The 21,104-nt window shown below is 38.6% G+C and overlaps 2 protein-coding genes across 9 annotated transcripts in view; one reads left to right on the forward strand and one right to left on the reverse strand.

Annotated features, from left to right (window-relative positions):
- Positions 1–137: 137 nt before the first annotated feature.
- map3k14a (mitogen-activated protein kinase kinase kinase 14a) lies at positions 138–19,187 on the reverse strand. Of its 4 annotated transcripts, XM_019357744.2 has the most exons (17): positions 7,799–7,906; positions 7,559–7,686; positions 6,012–6,284; positions 5,847–5,928; positions 5,512–5,731; positions 4,867–5,250; positions 4,639–4,773; positions 4,417–4,546; positions 3,854–3,982; positions 2,446–2,550; positions 2,194–2,351; positions 1,953–2,103; positions 1,422–1,736; positions 1,220–1,329; positions 920–1,058; positions 712–812; positions 138–594 (listed from the first exon to the last, which is right to left on the reverse strand). In XM_019357744.2, exons 3-17 carry the CDS (start codon positions 6,268–6,270, stop codon positions 433–435), a joined length of 2,580 nt encoding a protein of 859 aa, XP_019213289.1. In that variant the 5' UTR covers positions 6,271–6,284; positions 7,559–7,686; positions 7,799–7,906; the 3' UTR covers positions 138–432. The 4 variants fall into 4 exon arrangements, with proteins under 4 accessions (XP_019213289.1, XP_019213290.1, XP_025762156.1 ...); XM_019357745.2 differs by lacking the exons at positions 7,559–7,686; positions 7,799–7,906 and adding an exon at positions 19,052–19,187; XM_025906371.1 differs by lacking the exons at positions 7,559–7,686; positions 7,799–7,906 and adding an exon at positions 11,545–11,641.
- The window catches only part of gpatch8 (G patch domain containing 8), a 28,270-nt gene continuing 26,303 nt past the window's right edge, over positions 19,138–21,104 (forward strand). For 2 of the 5 annotated variants that reach the window (XM_025906368.1, XM_019357739.2), the window contains exon 1: positions 19,204–19,267. Coding sequence is in view for 1 of the 5 variants with exons in the window: in XM_019357738.2 (XP_019213283.1) it covers positions 19,223–19,267 (45 nt within the window). In the remaining 4 variants the exon portion in view is untranslated. Of the gene's footprint in view, positions 19,268–21,104 lie in introns of all 5 variants that reach the window. The other 3 variants (XM_019357738.2, XM_025906365.1, XM_025906366.1) reach the window with 3 other exon arrangements.

A 21,104-nucleotide genomic window follows, 5' to 3' on the forward strand; every position in this document is an offset into this window, starting at 1 on the left:
AACCATTATATTTATTATAGTAATAGTAATAATATAATTAGTAACTATATAGCTGTAACTTCTAAATCGTTGTGTGAACTATCAACTTATAAGTATTACAAACCTGTTTTTGTATGAAATAAAAAGAGAGATCACAATTTTTCACAGACTTCACAGTTTTATGTTTATTGACTCATCGTAAACACTGACACATGCAACATTACAAGACACAAAGCTAAAAATCAATCTTCTTTTATATTTAATTTTATTTTTTATTTTTAAATTTTATTTATGATATTTTAGGCACAAAAGCAGTTTGTTAAAGTGGAGGTTCACAAATGTTTTTATGGTCCCTCACACATCAACAAAAGCTGAAGACACGTGTTTGAAGCACAACATGAAATGATGAGCGGTTAATATGAAATTGCAGCTGGAATAAAGTAGCTGAGGGCTCTATCGTGTTTCCAGCATGCCATCTTTGATTCTCCATCTCCAGGAAGTGCTGAAGTCTGGAGCTGGAAAACAGCGGAGCGCCAGGCCGGACTCTTGCACCTCCTCATCGTGACCAATCTGCTGGCCGTGCTCAGTTTTCAGTGTGAAAACCCTCTCAGAGATCTAAATCACACACAGATAAGCGTCAAACGAGTGTAATCTTTATATTTATCGCTGAAATGAACAAACAACACATGCTTTTTGCATATAATAGCGTGGGATGCTGTGAGTACACTTCACCTGATCACTGATTCCAGTGGCAATATGGCCAACCTTCACCCGACGCATCTCTCTGATCCGGATTTTCTTATCACTAAAGTCTCTGATGCAGACATCCACCCCTGGACCAATAATAAAGCAGAGTAAGCCACATGACGAAAGAGAAAAAATATATATATACAATTTGGTATCATATTAAACAGTAGAGAAGGGAAGCTTTTCATCTCACCTTCAAAACAGCAAGGTGGTGGCTGCTGTGTGTGACCCAGGAAATCCAAGCTGAACACCTGCCCATCAGGCTGACTATTGTAGGAGAAGACACCGGAGCTGAGGTCGTCTCCTGGGCTCAGAGACCAGCGGCCAGAGTCCTGGAAAAAGGGGAACACAAACCAAACAGTAGGTCTATTAATTCTGCTGTTAACCAAAACAATAGGCCACCAGAGAAGTTCTTGTAATTGGTAACCTATTCGCCTAACAACATGTTTTTCCTGATATTTTGGCTTTATTTCTGCTCTGCATTTTGATTTACCTTTTTGTCCCACGGTTCCCAGTTCGAGTAAGGGTCACTGCTGAGGCAAGACAACAACTGCTCCTGCATCTCAGCAGAATGAAGCTGGGAGAGGCTGCTCAGATAGAAATCTGCAAACAAACAAAAAAACAAAAGCATACAGAGTTCAAGCATCTGCTATACTTAACACCTGAAATTAAATACAGCTTAAAGAAAACCTCACCTCCAACCAGCTTCCGCAGCTCAAGTTCAGGTACCGTGGTGATTTTGTTGTCCCTCCTGTGGCTCAGCTCAGAGATCAGCATTTGTGGTTCATGAGGCGAGCCTCGTTTCGACTTCTCAGCGTCTGCCTCTTCTTCATCAGTCAGTTTCTTTGTCCTCCTCCCTGTTGTGATCAGCTTTTCCACGGACTCTTGGTGCATCTCTTCATCCTCAAAGTCAGCACTGCTGGTGATGAATTGCATGGAGTCACCTGGTTTGTTGGTGTTAAGCAAGGGCTCTAAGTAGGGACCCTTCACTGGGCTGGTGAGTCCTCCAACTGCAATCAAATCAATAAAAATTAAATGAACTTATGTACCTACGATAAACTGACTTCAAAATGTATAGCAGGTATTACTAAACTCAGTGTGGTCAACTGATGGTCACTAAACCAAGCATTCCATACCATATAAATGCAAAATAACAAACTCTCAATTGTCTGTAAACTCACTGCTGAAACCGCCATCAACCCAGATGCAGTGCAGATTTACTTTACCTTCTCTCAGAGCTCTGTCAGTTTGTTCTTTGAGGTCAGATGCTGATGATCTCTTCAGTGGATCCTTCTGGAGTCCTGCTTTTATAACTTCAGCAGTGAGAGAGCCACAGTCAGGTGGGATCTCTCTCAGAGGAGGGGGCTCGTTAGCAATCTGTAACCAATCAACCAAGGGAATTCAGTCAAGGCTTGATACGAGTACTCTAAAGAACAAACATCTGTCAATAAAGTATTCGAAGAATACCTTCAAATAAAGGCGACAATTATAGTATCTTGTCCAAGGCTGACAACCATTGAGCATGTGCAGTAACATACAGCAGCTGCTCCACACATCTGCTTTAGCTCCGCGGGGTTCTCCTTTTACTATTTCAGGGGCCATGTGAGTCTCTGTGCCCTTCAGATCTGTAATCAAATAGATTGAGAAAATTGTGAATTCTGACATGTAAGTGGAGAAATTGCACATCTTACCAAAATTACTCAGTGGAAAAGGATTTACCTTTGGACCTACTGAGGCTCTGACCCTGATTGTCGAGCCTTTCGGCATGTCCAAAGTCACATAGGAAGGTGTCTCTACCATCATCCGACAGCAACACGTTGTCGGCTGTGAGAAACAAGCAGAGTCAGTAATCCATTGCATTAATCTGTGTGCTGCTGTGTGATGTCAGTGGTGCTTGGTTGATTTCCATGACTTGTGCTGTGTAGTTTTTAGATGACATAATTAGAAACAGGGCAGCTGCTTAGACACAAAACAGTCTAAGACAAAGGAGCCAAATGAATGGAAAATATGAAGTCACACAGGGACAGCTGCTGTGCTCAACTCTTTAATGTGGAATGGATGTGGAAACTAGTCACAAACCGTACGCAGATAAAGAAGATCTGTGGTATTATTGTCTAGCTTTTCCTGAGAAATTACAGACAGCAGATGGCGCTTGAGATACACCACAAAACATGTCTTGTCAGCTCTTAAGCTATTCTCTGTCTTTTTTGCTCTTCCTCAATCTCAGTTTCTGTTCTGTTTTTGTGTTTCCTTTGTTCTTCTATATAACCCTTTCCACTTTATTTTCATCTTCTGTATTCTTTCTGTCCATTGTACTTTTTCTCCTCTTCTTCTCTTTCAAACTACTTCCTGCTCTTTGTCCCATCCCCCCCTCACTCCGTTTCGTTCTCCCTTTCTCTCTCGCTCTCCTGACTTTGTGCACATGCGCCGTGTCTACAGAACAGCAGTGAGTCACACTGTGGGAAATTCCCAGCCCGTCTTTTTCTTTGTGGTAATCTGGTTTCACAACCCAGGTGCTTGAAGATCAAATCTAGACTGTATCTATGACACTTGTGTTCCAAACAACAGCTGCACATAGACACAAAATCCTCTGATGAGAACTAATTACAAATCTGACTTTCTCTCTGTCTTTTTTTCAACTTTCCACTACCACAACAAGTAAAAGTCAAGCTGACACATTTCTTAGTTTTACTGTTATTACTATTGTTCTCTACCTCTTAATATTCACAATGAAAGTGTTGTGAGGCAGTGCCAATATCGATATATTGTTACTTTTTTGGATTTACCATTTTCATTCCATAATTTATCAGTCGACAACATCACCAATATTTAGGAAGTCACAGGAACAGTCCCAGTCATTATTAATTTGTAAATTATACAGAGATAAAAAGTGGATAAAAGTTAACAACTTCACTTTGTGGATTTATTTTCTGTTGTAAATTGATTAAATTACACTAAAATTCTTACAAAAGCTCACTCTTAAGATACGTGTCATGAATAACCGCATGTGTTGATGAATGACTTGAATGGCTGTTCAGTCATAATGTGGGCACACCAAACATACTAAATATGAGGCTAACATTCGAGTCATCAAAGTTTTCAAAGGTATGGCATTTGTATAATATACCTTTAATATCGAGATGCACCACCCTTTTCTTCACTAAGTACTCCAACGCTGTTAAAACTTGAGAGTGGTAGTGGAGACTTAAATCCTCTGGCAGTCGACCACGTTCCACTATCAGCTGGCCCAAAGAGCCTGGAATAACACAAAACGTTAGAGCGGGACAAAGACTGTTGTCTTAGTAATATTTACCAACAGAGAGCATCTGATTAATCTTTTCCTCTGGGTTATGGCTTGTAAAGAAGCCAGCATTTAATGACAATGGAAAAATGTGTCAGGTATATCAATGTTTATCAGGAAGGCTCGCGTCACACGTTTGGTGCAGTTTGGACAAACACTCTTTGAGTAAGGTCAACAGTCATTTCAAGCATCCCAGAAACACCCACTTCCACATCTCAACACTAATCACATCCGTATTTTTCTACACTTGAACTCAGTCGACTCAAGTTCCATGTACATGTTTGTGCACTTAATTGATCACATCTGTTTCTTGAGTTTAAATGAGAACAGGAGTAGTTAGTATCAACAACATACGCTGTGTGTGAAGGGAAGATAGTGGGATTGTTTACCAGCTTTGTGTTCCATCAGAAGGACGACATTAGGCCCCTCTCTAACCACTCCAAAGAGCTTCACCACACGAGGAGATCTGAGGGCACTCCACGCACCCACCTCCTCACTGTTGAACCTCTTCAGGGCGATCTTTGAGAAAAAGATGGAACATAAAATACTAAGATTATGTACATACTTTTAAACAAGACCGTTTTTATACAAAACAGTATGCTGTAAATTACCTTTTTGGCAGCAAATTTGAACCCACTGTTCACATCTTCAGCACTGTGTACTTCACCATAGGAGCCTTCCTTGATGAAGTGCTGGAAGACATACTCTCTCCCTTCTTTGTACTCTGAGTCCACAGGCTGAATTTTCTGTCAGGAAGAGAGAAGCAGGTTAGTTTGGTTCAGCCAATTTTCAAACCAAAACATACTGAAGCAAGCAGACTGAAGCAAAGCAGAACTTACTTCATGATAAAAAATTAGTCCCTCATTGCTAACAGAGTCAGCTTCCGAGAACTCATCTTCGTCTTCCCTAGTCTCCCTCTCCACTTCTTTGAAAAATGGCCCTGCATAGCATGGATCCCCCTGACTGACACAGCCCCTGAGCCCAGCAAGGGCCAGTGAGCAGTCTCCCACACTGCTAAGAGAGTCCGAGCTGCTGTTGTGCTCATATGACCGAACACTGGAGAGGTTACCCAAAACTGGCCAGTTCAAAGGGGAACAGCTTGAGCCTTTGTTGTAAACTTGTTGGCTGTAAAAAGAAGCCCTTCGGTCGTCTTCCTCTGAGCTTTCAAAGCTGCTACAGCAAGAGGTACTGAGATCGCTTCTCTCTTCAACAGAAGAGTCCTCCTACAAGAAGAAGAAGAAGAAAAAAAGTTTTTAGACAAGATGGTGTTTACATCCTCCAAATTTGCTCTAGGCTTAAAAATTCAAGGCCAAAAGAGGCGGGGCTGTTGGAATTCAATGTTTCACTTCCACAATTTAGGAAGGGTAATGTTTACATGGGGACTTCTAGAGATTAGGACCCTATTGTTGAAGATGATTTAAATTCTTTTAACAGCACAGTATACTAAATATTCAGACTCAGAGAGATGTGAAGAGTAACCTCACCAGGATCGGGATCAAAGAACTTCCACTTTCTTGTTCAGGCACTCCAGAAGGCATTCGACGTCTCTGTCGCTGCTTGTCCTTCTTCTTCTGCTGCTTCTTCCTCTTCCCCTTACGTTTCTGTCTCCTATGGGTACTCTTTCTTGGGGAGAGTATTGATGTGCTTGCTTCCTGGATGGTGGCCATTGTTTGGCACGCCACATTGTTTTGGTCAGATGAAAGACTTCAAAAGAAATTCGAAGAAAGCAAAAGGAATTTAAGGCATGTTTACACAATTCAGCACAGACCCTTGAACAGAAATTTAATTTATAATGCGGAGAATGTCCCCAAGATCTTACCTGGTGGTCAAGCATTTAGGGAAGGCACGGAAGGATCGTTCATAACAGGAAGGGCTAAACTCCTGGGAGTCCTGGGTTTCACCTAAAAGAGCACAGTGTTAATGTAAAATTGGCTCACAGGAAAGTTCATTGATGTGATACACTATAAAAATAAGATATATTTACATTCTGCCTGAGCAACAATGGTTGAGGTCTTGAACTGCATTTCTTCCACTTGTTCTGCAGTTCCATGTGTCAGGAGTTTAGTGAGTTTATCAGCAGACCACTTTTGCGTAAATCCCATTTTGCCATCCTTCCCCTCCTCTTGTGCCTCCTCAGTCTCCTGCTCTGCATTGGAGCATGATGGATATGTCCCCTTCAGGTCAGCTTTTGGTGGTCCAGTGAAAGGCGCTGTTGAGTTGAAGAGCCTCTGTCTCACCGCCATGTTATCTTCTAAATCTGCAAGAGACACAAGCAGCTGATAAATAACGATTTTCCTTATCAACTGTATCCTGCCTTTATGTTTTGTCTTTAATCTTAAATAAGAGTTAATCAATTTGGTTTTAGTTATAGACGCCTGGGTTGTTTGTGTGGCTATAACCAGAGAGTTAAAAGTAACTTTTTAGTATTATTATTTAAATATTAATTAGTGAATTTGTCTTTGGTCGAGGGCAACATATTTGGCTCCTTTATAAACTGAGCTTTCGATTTTGATGAACATGTTACTTCAGAGCTCACAGTGCGTCATATTTATTCAGTTAGTCAGATGCTTGCTGCGACTCATCAAGAGTGACCTTTAGAAATGTTGTGAAGTTTGTATAAGCATAAACCATTTCTCCAAAATGTAACAAAGGACTTTTATCTGCTAATGTGAGCGTGGGAGTGAGGATACCTAAAAAGGGGAACAAATGGATACTGAAAACTAAACACATCTCAGGTTAAAGGTTGCATTGCATTTTGCTGTTTGTTTTTGTTCATTTTTTCTTAATTTTTCGTTCTTAGTTTGCATCTATGGCGCACTTTGCAAATACTTTCCACAGTGCCATTTGCCTGCTGTAATCGAGCACAACAGAAAAGCTCATAAATCTGACTGAAGATGAAAGGTTTATGACAGAAATATACACCCATGCATAAACGCAAAAATAATTTGATCTGCTTCATTATGGCTCGTTTGAAGTTTAACATATTTTACTGCGCCACACATGTTTAGGAGCGCAGATGAACTGAAACTGTGAAATTTGAGGTGGGCAGATGAGACAGGAAATTAAACCCCGGCCTTGTTTTCACAGTTGCAAACTCTGTCGCTCAGTGCATGCACTCTGTTTCAGTCAGAGGAAGTAACCTAGGCAATGCCTGGGCTGCACAGCCTGGACTAATTTGAAATAAAGATTTGCATGGCTGCCTGTTCACACCTTAAAAGTTATTACCAGCACAACAGGTAAGACTGTAAAACCAACACAGGAAAACTACATGCAGTTTAAAAGGCACAAACTGAGAACTACATTTAGAGCACTACAGTTGCAATTAGTTGCGTCAGTTTGTCCATTACACTAGTAGCTTCTCACATAAAGATTAAGCCTAAATTCTTGACTAAAACAATCACATGCACGCTGCATGTTTTTGCTGCTGACAACACCAATAAAGTACAGATACAAGTAAGAATACAGCAAAAAATAAGATCAAAACATAATCAAAATTACGTTAAAGCTGTTTGAGTTTATTAATGATACTACCTTGTACGCAGACTTCATGCACCGCAAGATTATCTAGAGCGAAGCAACTCAACTGTCACTTCCGTCTTAAGACGCTGCACCACCACACCCCAATGAATTTACGTGGAAAGGAAATAGAGAAAACCCCACTGCAACAAACAGGCACAAAAACAGACTCTGTATGTGTGAGCCGACGTAGCGGGCAGACATACCAATAGATGCCAGTCTGAACTGCATTCTCAAGTATTTGTTCTGAATAACCTGTCATCGACACGAACTAGGTGCTCCGTTTGCGTGCCTTCATGTTCGACTTTTCAGTAACGACTCGGCTCAGTTGCTGCTGCTCTGCTTTCTGCTCTCCTGATGCTGGCTTTCAGCCAACTGGGGGGAGGAGCTGGCTGACTATGACTTATGGGAAATGCATCTACACTTCCCCATATTCCCCCCTCCTTCTGCTCCCTCTAACAGGGCTGGTTTACTTACTCTGCCCTCTTGAGTACTACCAATTAAAGGATAACAGGTTTGCTTATGGGTATGATGACAAAAAAAAAGTGAACTATGAACTGTGATGAGAGTAGTGGTAATATCTAAACCCTTTCAATCTTTGCAGACTATCAAGATACAAGGTTTTAGTGAGGAAGAAGCAAAGGATATGATTAGTACAGCCGAGCACTGAATTCAAATTTGTTTAAAAGCGAAAAATCAGTTAAAAAAAGTTTCTTTACTGGGTGAAAAACAATTTCAATTCTGTGTGCACATTAAACCAGGTAGTCTGATAATCACCCGGAATGGATAGTCAACTTTCTGTACACATTCACACCACTAAATGTGAAGGGATTTGTGGCCTTTCATTTGCTCTGATATTCTAATAAGTGCGTGCCCTGTAGCAAGCCAACATTCAAGAGCACGTCACATGTCATGTCACACGCCCACATTCTCCACTATATGTCCTGTTGTTAAAACAACAAAGAGTTTCTTTCTTTATGAAAATGTGGCAGTGTGAAAACTCACATTATGAGCATCTTCTTGCGAAAAATTATTTCCGAAAACAGTGTTTAGACTGAGGCAAGCGTATGAGCTGTCAATAATCTGATGGCTCTATCTGAAATAATCTCACTTGCTTTTCTCTTGAGCAGAAAAACAACTTAGTCATACAAAAACCACTACAGGAAACTCGGAACACCACTTGACAGGTTCTGGTACATGCCATAATCGAAAAGCTCAATGTAAGTTGCTCACTCCACCCCTACTGATAAGGAAACTGTTTGTCATGACAACAATATCTCTGCTAAACCGACATAAGCTTGAGGACACAGGTACAGACATTGTAGACAGTCAAAGCATTTTGAATTTTGTTTTTGGTACTCTATTAGTCACCAACTTCACATATTATGACTCATAAAAATGGCAACAATTAGTACCAATTATCAGTTCATCTGCCAATCATTTTCTCATTTACTCATTCTGTCTAGAGCTGAAATATTTAGTCAGTTTAGCCACAACATTATGTGCAACAGATTAACTGTGTGACAAAAAAACAGTCAAAAGTTACTAGTTCAAGGTTCAAGATTTTAAGGTTTCTTTTAATATACCACAGTGACCAGTGTTTTTGTTTTGTTTTGTTTTTTTTGTTTTTTTTGGTGTTTTTTTTTGGGGGGGGGGTTTGCTTTGCAATTTGCTGGTTTTGATTTTTAAATTTCATGTTTTTAATTGCCTCTTCATATTATTAAAAGCTTGACATAAATTCTGCTTTGTTTTGGGTTTTTGTCCAAAAATTCATTTACATTCATTTGTGGTCAAATTGTTTTAAGCTGTGAATGAATCTGGAAACAGACAGACCAAAAGACAGCTCCCTGGTACTACTGTAAAACAGATAAGAATAGGGCTATACGTCTCAGCTTTGGGCACACCACCAATTCTGACCATATTCCAAACATCATTTCTAGAAACCCTATACCTGAAATGAATCTCCAATGATCTTCACTATTGCCATATATTGCTCATGCAGTCCTGAGAATATTTCACTTTTTGCAAAGGAAGTCTGTGCAACTCTAAGGTCATTTTTTAACTTCTATTCCAACTTTCTGCACTGACAAGCATGGCATTTTACTAACTGGAGAAATGGCAATGACTGATTATCAAATTCTGCAAATTAATTTTGCAGGTCAAGTAATCAAAACTAAAGTCTTTTGATTTACATGCAAACTGAACCTACACTTCCCTGTCAGTGTCATCAGAAACCTAAACAATTATGTTTTAGAGGAGTTTTGCACCCTAAATGTCTACACATATCTAATAAACATGTAACTAATAGTGCACACTATAAACTTTAATCCATAATGATCTTTGCTGTGGACATCTTTAACTAAACTGTAACAAAACATACAGTTGGTGACTGTACAGCTTCTGCTGCTCTGTTTCTCTCACAGAGATTAATGAAATTCCAAAGCCTTTAGTAACGACAGCTAAAAGGGACTCAGAATACACAGGCAAGAGTTCCTTAAGAGAACCGGTGGCTGCTTCTCAGGAAAGCATTCCAGTCCTCAACTACACATCCACAAGGTTGCAAAAAACATCTGCAGGCACACATTTAAATGCATCTCCAAGTACTCAGTCATACCCCTTGTCTAATGTCTAACAACTTCCCTTTTTCTAGTTACTTCCTCAATATTAACTTCAATGAAGAAACAGTCAGTTACAGTAAGAATGCATAGTCCTCTCTTTGCTGCACATTATTTCCATTAAACTGAGATGTTCTATAAACTCCTGGCATTTTAAAAGAATAATAACCCAGGAAAATTCTGAGCTAAGCCATTGTTATTAATGTTATCCTAGTTTTTCTGTAAACATTACTGGGTTCTTTGACAAATTAAAATTAATTCGGAAAACAGTTTTCTCATGAATCAATATTAGAAATGCGTATTTGACACCTCAAGAAAAACATTCCCCTCCATTTCCCAATGCTATTCAACATAAGTTTACTAAACATGGCCAAAGTCAACAACTCTAAAAGCATGTATATTATAATAATGTTCTACTAAGCTGCAATCTTTCTATACATTTTCTATATAGTGAGCTCATCTTAATACAGTCATATTTGCACTTTCCTGCTATCTTGCAAAGAAAATGAGAACAGGATATTTGCACAGGAGGAACAAAAGGTTTTTCGTTTAAGGGTGGACCTGGACTAGTGCTGATTCGCTTGTAAATGCAGGCCAGGAGTTTGACTCTGGGCCAAGAAAGATCTAGCAAGCATTGTTGCGGTATGGAGGCCCAGCATAACTTGGACCTGAAAAATAGGACCTGCCAAGAGTGACTAATGTAAACAATTACATCTGGTAGATGTAATTGTTTAGCTCTATCAAGATTACATGGGGGCTCTAATGTTTAAATGAAACAGATAAGAGCATAAAAAGATATATGACTGCATATATTGCGACAACATATAATAACATACATAACGGCTATTCTTATGAGGACTCCTATAACAAATATAGCAAGTTTTTTTTCTATCACTAATATGCTCTTAAAAAAATTTTTTTACCAGGTAAGAACATCAACCTATTCATGTTTAGAGTTAGTACAGCCTTTGTGACAAAAAATAAAAAATAAAATGAGGGTACCACTGAGAAGTATGAGCAGTACGACGGTAATTATATTCTGTACAGTAAAATCTACAGTAAGCCTCTATAACAATTTACCTTTGATAACACCTTTGATGTTTAACTATTTAGCGATTCATTTAAAAATGAACATAATTTGACTAAACAGTAATTTCATGTGTATACACGCGCTGTTATTGTGTGCACGCGCACCAACTTCCTTCTAGCCACATTCACCGCCATTTCACATAAAACTTGGGCCCAAAATGTTTGAACTATTCGTTAAACAGTCAAACATGTAAATCAAGAAATCGAGTTCTCGACAAACAGCGGGAAACACTGAAGTCAGAAAGCTCTTAACTTCGTTAAACCGTTTATGATAAATACTATATATTCTTCACTTACCGTATTTCCCGTAACTAGGCGTCGGCCGATGGCGATCTTGACATCATGTAGCTTCTTTCCTGTTTCCGCTTGAATTTCGAAGTAGTGTTTGGGTTCCCTTAATTTTTACAATAACAACATTTAGCGCCAGAATGCAAAGACATATTGCGCTATTATTAATCACTGACTGTAACAGTATGTTTAAATGTTGCTCGGACTGAGCACAATGTTTGCGTGTGGCTGTAAGTTATAGTTGTGCTTTTAATTTGAAGACAAAATGCTCTCTCTTCATGTATGCGTCTGTTTTTAATTTAAAGACAAGAGGATAAGCGGTCATGCAGCGTGAAAGGGGAGCTGTTTAATAAACTGCACATAAAAAGCCTTTGTTTGTCTGTTTGTTTTATGTTTTAATAACCTAATACTATATATCTATAGGCCTTGCTTGCTTTCTGCTGAGATATAGATATTTGTATTTTAATATATAAGGCGTTTATGATGTATTTTACCAAGATGAGTATCTACAGTAGATCTTATTGAAATTCTCCTCGCTGGAGATTTTAACTCGTACTGACTATCTTCTGTCTCAGGCAGTTTTACATTTACAAATATTAATGTCACGCAACTAATTTGCAGTCCAACTTGTCCAAATCTTAAATGCTCAGAAAAATCATCACCACATTTATTTATTTATTACATACTCTCCGCATAAATATTCCCATATTAGTGTTTTGCAAATGATGTCAGTAATCACTGTGTTGTAGATGCAGTCAGGTAATCGATACTCCTGAAATCAAGACAACAAATTGTTTTTTAAACGAGATTTTTTAGCAACCTTTCTTCCGCGATTCATAGGACTGCAACTTGAATAAAACCTGATTAGTGATATTAATTTGCCATGGAAATACATTTTCATTAAAATATTAAATAACCATGCCCCTATCCGCAAATTTAGAGTAAAATGCTGTCCAGTCACCTCAAAGAAAGTGATGCTGGCTGGGCTAAGGCCAGAAAAACTAAATCTGGCTGATTTTTAACTCAAAAATAATTCAACCTCAAAACACTAAACAGTTTAATGATTCTAAAAGATTCTGGATAACAATACGATCTTCTTACGGCGATATAACACCCTTTTTGTTGTTGATGACATCTGTACTTTAACTGAAAAATGTGACATTCCTAACGGCTTTAATAAATATTTGGTTTCTCCAGGGTCTTTATTTGAATCTTTACATAAAGATTTAAAACAGCTTAATGAACAGGAGGTTATCTCTGCAACTGCTCGAAATGAATCTTGTATTCAACTCTTCAGCTTTTCTTTTCTGAATGTCATGGAGATCCACAAGGCCTTAAAGCTGTTGGATACAATGAATTCAAGACCACATCAATTTAAACCTTATTTTCCTAAGCTGGATGAACCACAAACTTTTCATTTTTAACCTTATGCTTTGGAACAGTGGTGATATGGAAATATAGAAATATACCCTTTGTTGATGATAGGGAGGTGATGAGGAGGTGGTCCTTCATATGTTAAAAACTACAGATCACACAGTTGGGCATGTAATGTTAATAAACAGAGCGAACAATATTGGTTTATCAGTAAAAGCTGTTAGCTAGTTTTCAAATGACTTGTCAGTTAAACACAGTGTGTCCTCTTTCCTGAGTCTTCTTCTTTGTTTCTCCCAGTATCCAAAGGAGCTCCTCAGAGATCTATATTGGGACCACTCTTTATCTCTCTATATGTAAATAACCTTTGTGATATTTTATCCAAATACTGCATTCCATTTATCTGTAGGAGTGCAAATCTTTAAATTTCTGCTGTCTGCCTTTGAGGTTTGTGTTAAATCCAAGTTCATGTTAATCTCAAATGGCAAAAGAAGTTGTTGTCTACACTTCCTAAGAGCAAAAGGATTCAAGTAACTGAAATTAAACTGGTTACATGTTATAAGTATCTAGGTATCATTGCATATCATAATTTGTCAGGTTAAAACACACTGAAGTGCTCCTGTCCAAACTGTTCTCTGTATGGTGCTGCCAAGTAGCCATTATCCATAGACTTTCCCATTGGTTAGTTTTCATCTGAAAATATAAATGGAAATCTCTGCTTGGGCTGATTCGTCCTACCATGGGGGAAATTAAGTCCAATTTAAAGGAGCAGAAGAATAGCTCTTTTGGTCAGAGGGACTGTTTTTATTATTACTCTTGTAATGATCTGTTCTTGCATATTATCCACAAGTTTGTCTTCACTGATTATCATTCGTGTTTGTTTCTGTAATTGTTATATTTTTATGTGTTGTATTTGCTGTACCATCTGCTGCCCTCTTGGCCAGGTCTATCTTGAAAAAGACTGACTCAGTGACTCACTCACTAAATCTCTCTGAAACTTTTACCTGGATAAATAAATGATAATAATGATGAGTAATCTAATACAGTATATCATCAGCTCATACGTCATGCTGTAAGAAAAATATCTGTATTTATATAAATCTACCACAAGATGGAGCTATAACCTACTTAAGTCTTTTACAGGTTAATACACGGGGCCATAAGGCATGCATTGTCCTCTGAGCCTCACTGATGTGAAGTTGTGTGTTTAAATTGGTATCTTTCACGCTCATTATTTTTATAAACATTTCAGTCACTTGTTGAACAGGATAATGCACTATAGATGCAGCAGAACTCACTTGTCCTAAAGAACATTTCAGGAAATCTTTCCTGCAGTTCTACATTCCTACATTCTTCTACTACTCTATAATAGATGAATACACTTGTCAGGTAATAGGTTTACACAAATACTTACAGATTTCTGTATTATACCTTACTGCTCCTTTCTTTGAGTTATAGTGTAGACATTATATATTAATACTATTTCCACTACTCTTTTGCGCAATGTCAGTCTCTTTTTTCTCATGAATATCTAACTTCTTAAAATGTTTGTCTATCTGCTTCTGCATCTCTAAATGACATTTTTATTAGCCACCACCAATGAATAAGGATTATGTCATTTAAATTTGCTGGCCAAAATATTGAGTTTTCAATCTAATGTTAGTTTCATTTTTAAAGACAGGCAATTTAATTTAAATGGGTAATAAAAAACCTTGTAAGATTAAAATCATTTGCTTAAAATCTCTAAAGGTTGATTCTGTTCATCTGGATGTAGCATTTTCAGTGGGAGAAACGTTTCGTCACTCATCCAAGTGACTTCTTCAGTCTCAGCTGACTGCAGGTTTCCCCAATCTTATAAACAGTACCTTTGCATAATGACTGAAGCCAGCCCACTGAAGGAACAATGGACTGGGAGGTCAGTTCCTTAATCATAATTATGCAAATTCTCATGACCATTGATCAACAACCACTAATCAAAGCCCACTGATCAATGGCCATGAGTACCATTCACAGAGAGTTGGGGAATGGCTGCAATCACAGCATTGTAAGATAGTGACAGATGTACCCTTAGGCCCCCTCCTCGATTCAGAGATGGTCTTTCCCTTTTCACGTAAATGGCCTCCTCGACTCAGCGCTCAAACCAGCGTTCCTCCCTGTCCAGGATGTGTACATCCTCGTCATTGAAAGAGTGTCCACTGGCCTGTAGGTGTAAATAGACTGCAGAGTCCTGGCCTGACGAGGTAGCTCTTCTGTGTTGTGCCATCCGCTTCGCCAGAGGTTGTTTGGTTTCCCCGATATATAAATCCTGGCAATCCTCCTGGCACTTAACAGCGTACACTATGTTACTCTGTGTCGGGGGACCCGATCCTTGGGGTGGACCAATTTCTGGCGCAGCATGTTTTGGGGTTTGAAAGCCACAGAGACCCGGTGTTTAGAAAAAATGCGCCTCAGCTGTTCCGATACTCCTGACACATACGGGATCACTGAGGGTTTTCCCTTAGGCAGCAGTTGTCCTTCTCTCCTGGATCGGCTGGAGCTTTTTTTTGGCGCCTTCCCAGCTTTGAAAAAGGTCCAGCTGGGATAACCACATTTACTCAGGGCCTTCTTGATGTGATGTTCTTCTGCTTCCCTGGCTGCTGTGTCTGTAGGGATGGTGTTCGCTCTGTGTTGTAGCGTCCTGATGACACCCAGTTTATGCTCCAGTGGATGATGAGAGTCAAACCTTAAATACTGATCTGTATGCGTAGGTTTCCGGTACACATCAGCTTTTAGATGTCCCCCATTACTGATGGAAATCTCACAGTCTAAGAAGGCTAACCTGTCACTTTTCATATCCTCCCTGGTGAATTTGATGCGTTGGTCCACTGAGTTAATGTGATCCGTGAATTGTGGTACGTCCTGAGATTTGATTTTCACCCAGGTGTCATCCACATACCTGAACCAATGACTTGTGGTGTTCCAGGGTAGGATAACAAAGCCCTCTTTTCCACTTCTTCCATGTACAAATTGGCCACGATGGGCGAAACTGGGGAGCCCATGGCACACCCATGTTTCTGCCTGTAGAACTGACCCTTGTATTTGAAATAGGTGGAATGAAGACACAGTTCCAAAAGCAAACACACTTGGTCGATGCTGAGAGTGGTCCTGTTGCTGAGGTTGGGGTCATCCTGTAATCTCTTACGAACTACCTCCAGTGCTTCCATGACTGGGATGCAAGTGAAGAGAGATGTAACACCCACTGACACGGCTCTTCTTAGAGTCTCCCAGTGAAATCTCAATAATGTATTGATAATGTTAAGTAATGTAGGAGAATGTTTCATTTTGCTAATATTGGACTTGACCTCTGCCTTAGATATCTGCCTTGAGCATCACATTATGCTTCATAGGCTGAGATACTGGATACTGGAGATACTGGTCTGTTTTGGAGTGGTACTATCTGTCTAAATGATCTGTTTTTCTGGCTGCCTTCTAAGTAAGTGCCACAAGGTTCTGTTCTGGGGGCTTTACTGTCATAGCTGCTTGCTCTTCATTGCATCTCAAGCACTTTTGATGTCATTTCTTATTGCTATTATGCAAATGACATTCAGTCACATATTTGTACTTAAGGTAATAGAACCCTAGGTTCTATTTGTTAAATTTTCTACCAGGAACCCTCTGTTAGCTTTTGCTTCTGCCTTCACTGTGGATGTTCATTTTAAATCTCTGGTTCACTCTTGTTTTTTGTCACTTACGAAATACAGTCAAATTGAGTTCCATTGTGTCACAATTTGACTCGGAAATTGTTATTCATGCCTTTATTTCATCATGTTTAGATTACTGTAATTCATTGTTTACTTGTATCAACAAAGCCTCATTGGAACATCAGCAGGTTGTTCAGAAGGCCAGTGCGAGGTTTTTGATTAAGTCTTCAAAGTGCTCACATTGTTACTCATTCAGCTGCACTGGCTACCCATTAACATTAGAGTCCACATTAAGATTCAGGTTTTGACTTTTAGAGGTCTGCATGAAAATGCAGCAGTGTACATCAGTGAACTTTTACATCCATATATCCCTAAAATAGGCCTTGAGGAAGCTCAGAGTTTATGGGCCTGCTGGTTGTGCATCAGACAAGGCTGAGAACTAAAGGGAACAGAACTCTCTCCCACTGAGCTTGAGCACTGTGATTTTGAAAAAGTCAGCTTTTTAAACTTGCATTGATGTTGTGCTATTTTTGTTCTGAAGAACTTTGTGATGTTTAACTTGAAATGTGCTTTACAAATAAAATTTTGTGGCTTCATCTGAAAAACGTTCTGAGTCGTCCTTAGGTGTGGATGCCATTGTGTTTTATCTGGAAATGTTCTGGCTTGTTTCAGCCATGTTTTAAATAAAGCTACATACATTATATAGCTACTGTTTGTGTACCTCTTTCCATTCCATGTGTATTGTGTATGTAATCTGGTGTGACAAACTAACATTTGCTTTTAATTAAAGCCAAGATCTTTAAAGATACAAGGGTGTATTTGTACAGGTTAAATGTGAAAGTTAGACATGCTGCCATCCTGTTGATGTCTTTTTCTGGGAAGGCCTTGCCTACTTCAGCAAGACAATGCCACATTTTACAAGTATTACAACAGCGTGGCTTTGCAGAAAAACAATGCAGGTGATAAACTGGCACACCTACAATGGTTTCAAGTCACACATTATGCATCATGAAACAAAAAAAAAATATGACAAAGAAAGCCATGACCGTAAAACAAGCAAGAATGTCAAACAAGAATAAGAAAATAGTTTTGCTTTCGGAACTACAAAACATGCTGCTGTCCCAGCTTTTTAAAAATGTAGGCGTAGATGTCGGTGAGATCAAATTCCAAATAAGATGTTTCACCCTAACCCCCCCCCCCAGGGATCTCTGTCTGTCTGTTAACTTGTTTCCACAAATTCCAAGATCAACAGGAGTTGAGAAACCAAACCAAAAGAAGTACATCTTGGGCTCCTGAAGGTACTTATCTATATCAGATATCATGGCATCGTCGTGTTGCCTAGTAGCCACGAAGCAACAAAATAAAATCACCAGTTATATAATTTACGCACTGGTAACACATAAAAGATTCATATAATGTTTCTTTCACATTTATATCAGCAAAGGTCTGATTATACATCCTTAGCAACCACCTAGTAACCGTCTAAAATAAGGTCATTTTAGCATAGAAACGACATCTACAACCTCTATTTTTTGTAGTTTTCTAGGCTCATGTAATGCGCAAGGGGAGATATTTAATAATTCCATGCTAAATTGCACATAAACAAAGCCTTTATTTATTTATCTGTTTAATTAATTTATGTATTTGTTTATTTCGTAAGTAACCACCTATTTAAATTTCCTGCTGTTGTTTGCATTCTGCTATGATAAAGCAGAAAGCACTTTAAATATATATACATGCTTATCTTTTAGTTTACTAAAATGAGTAGTCTATTTAATACAATATATGTAAGAAATGAGTGGATCTTAGGCCCTTGGAGGTTCTTATCTATATCAGATATTATGGCATCATCAGTTGCCTTGAAAGTAATTAACAGAATACAATGACCCAATATTTTGTTTGAATGCTATTTTCAAACTTATTAAGTAAAAGTAAGCTTAATTTGTTTTTACTGTCTTAGGGCATTAAATTCAATGAAAAAAAAAAAAAAAAACTAAGTTAGTTTCATTCTTTGTCATTGTTATTTTGCTCAAATATGCCAAACACAACCAGCATGAGAGGAATTGGTTCCATGTCTTTAAGGAGCCCCGTTTTGTCTCACAGCTGTAATTCAAGTGAATTTATTCTTTCTATTATTGAACTGCTCTTACCCTCTTAATCACCCAAAGACAAACTAAAATTAACATGGAAAATATTAAAAACTAAACAAAAACGCAACACTTTAACAAAACTGAAATGAGCCCACCCACGGTAGAAACTAACAAATTAAAGTGACAACAAAAACTAATTTTGGCTAATGTTCTCTCCATTTGTCCTCTTTAAAATTAGATCCAATCAAAATGTCGGTCACTGTCTCAGTATTTGAGATAAAAACGTTTGTGTTGTCTCGCAAAAAGTGGGACACTAGGTCACTCTGCTCTCCGGGTTGCCTAACACTTTAACATTCACACAAGTAAAATACACACTGTGTAGAAGTAGTCATGTTGATACGGTCTAGCTTTCCATGTACAACGCTGGAAGTTGTTGGTGGATATTGGCAGTGAAGTGTAAATTCACCGCAGACCGTCCTCCCCACCACAGCGCGCTTCTGTTGGACACAGACTGAGCGAGTACACAACTGCTGCTGCGTTCAGAAAATGGCCGACAGATTTTCTAGATTCAACGAAGAGCGTGATTTCCAGGTAATGCATGTTAAATATTTGGTCCACCTCCATATATTTTAAAGTGTCGAGGTGTTTCAGTAAGTTAATATCTATTTGAAGGTTAAGGACAGTTTTGACGTATCGTGTATACCATCGTGCATTTCGCTCTAGATCCCCGTTGCTAGCACTGCAAGCTAGCTATGCTAACGCTAGTGCACTGCGGCTCTTTTGATATTAACTTGCCGTACGGCTCAGTGTTCGCCTGTGCTATATTTGACCCATGTCTTGGGTTATCGTCTTCATTATTAACCGTTTCTTTCTAAAACTACAAACATTTAACCACGCAACAGCAAAATAGATACTGGAGTCCCACTTAGCTCATTAGTGACCTTGGGCATACTGATTATTTTTCGACATATGCTAAGGATGGATAGTGAGCTAACATAGCTAGCTTGTACGCACATTGAGCTGTTGCAGCAATAATAGCCATAAATGGCTGTATCATTTTGACAGCTGAATTTCCACCACAGCTGGTCATCATCAGGTCAGGATGAATCTAGCAACAGATAGCTGTCGGATATTAGTCAGAAATTGCCTCCGGTATCGACTTGAAAACACAGAGTATAAGTTAGGAGCATGTTTAGCGACACATTTTAAGTACCGTGTCCTTGGTCATTCATATGATGATTATCTGCTAATGTAACTGTGTAAATTAACTGTCTTTTAGCATTGGTTTCACACTGAAGTGCTTCACTTTTGTTTTGTTTCCACCCGCATTTAAACGTCGGGCTCAATATTGACACAGTAACTGGGAGTCTTTGTAAATATTTTGCGTCAGCTTAAGGTCAGTCGTGACTTTATCTTAATAAATACATCTCCGATGCCAGTTAAAAATCTTATGTTTGTGACATGACGTTATTCAGATTGTATATTTGGCTTGGTTCTGTAGCTGAATAGATTAATTTCACAACCGCTGTTTGTCCCCCACTAGCCTATCTTGGATCTAAGACCGCACCCAGTAGAAACCAAATACTGTTATGCTTACTAGACTACAAAATAAACTTGCATATTGACTGTTGGTATTGTTTCATTATAAACACTTCGCTAGAGGGTCATTCATCCACTGTGTAACTCACTTCTTTCAAACATCTAAACCTTTTTTTTTTTTTTTTAATTCTTGTGGACTTCCCACTTTTGCCGTTGTTGTTGTTGGGCGGTCTATAAGCTGTTACTACAAGTGAGAATGAAGTAACTGTTTTAACATCTGTTCGTAATCTGTCATCTGGTTCAGAGATACTTCAGAAGAGTTGATACATGGCAGTGTGGTAATCTGAATCTCAGATATCATTCTGATGCACATGTTAATGCTTTTCTGTTCTTAATTACAGTACACTAATGTGGAAGGAGTTTTAATAAATAAAACAAGCCAATCACCAACACATTTAGCCTGGGATTTCAAAACACTGATTCTAGGAAGCATCACCCTATCTACTTGGAAAAACTTGCATTGCCACATTGTACATACATGGACATAGTTCAGTTCTTTTTGTCATGTCTATGTCCCCTTTATTTTATACTTTTTATAAAAAAGAAGGAGACACTTTATGTCGATAGCAGTTCAGGCTGGGTTAGTTAATGAGTTTAAAGCCTTTAATTGAATGCTAATCCATGGATGAATGCTTGTGTTTATGATTTCTGCCCCTATTTCTTAGATTTTTCTGTTCTGTTATTAAGATACATTTTAAAAATGACATTACAGCATGTGGTCTTTTGGGCTGGTATTAAGCTTTTTGGTTAAAATTGGGTGTATTTTGGTAATATTATCAAACACAATTACAGTTGGTAATCAGCTGTTTCTTTGAGCAGTGTTGTGACA

The sequence above is a fragment of the Oreochromis niloticus genome, linkage group LG4 (assembly GCF_001858045.2).
Source record: "Oreochromis niloticus isolate F11D_XX linkage group LG4, O_niloticus_UMD_NMBU, whole genome shotgun sequence".
Lineage (NCBI taxonomy): Eukaryota > Metazoa > Chordata > Actinopteri > Cichliformes > Cichlidae > Oreochromis > Oreochromis niloticus.

Excerpts from the sequence above, each read along its gene's own strand:
- map3k14a (XM_019357742.2), bottom strand. The coding sequence starts at position 7,774 with ATGCAGTTCAGACTGGCATCTATTG. Across the intron at positions 4,774-4,866 it reads GACTAATTTTTTATCATGAA|AAAATTCAGCCTGTGGACTC; the intron begins GTAAGTTCTGCT and ends TCTTCCTGACAG. Across the intron at positions 595-711 it reads CCACTGGAATCAGTGATCAG|ATCTCTGAGAGGGTTTTCAC; the intron begins GTGAAGTGTACT and ends TGTGTGATTTAG.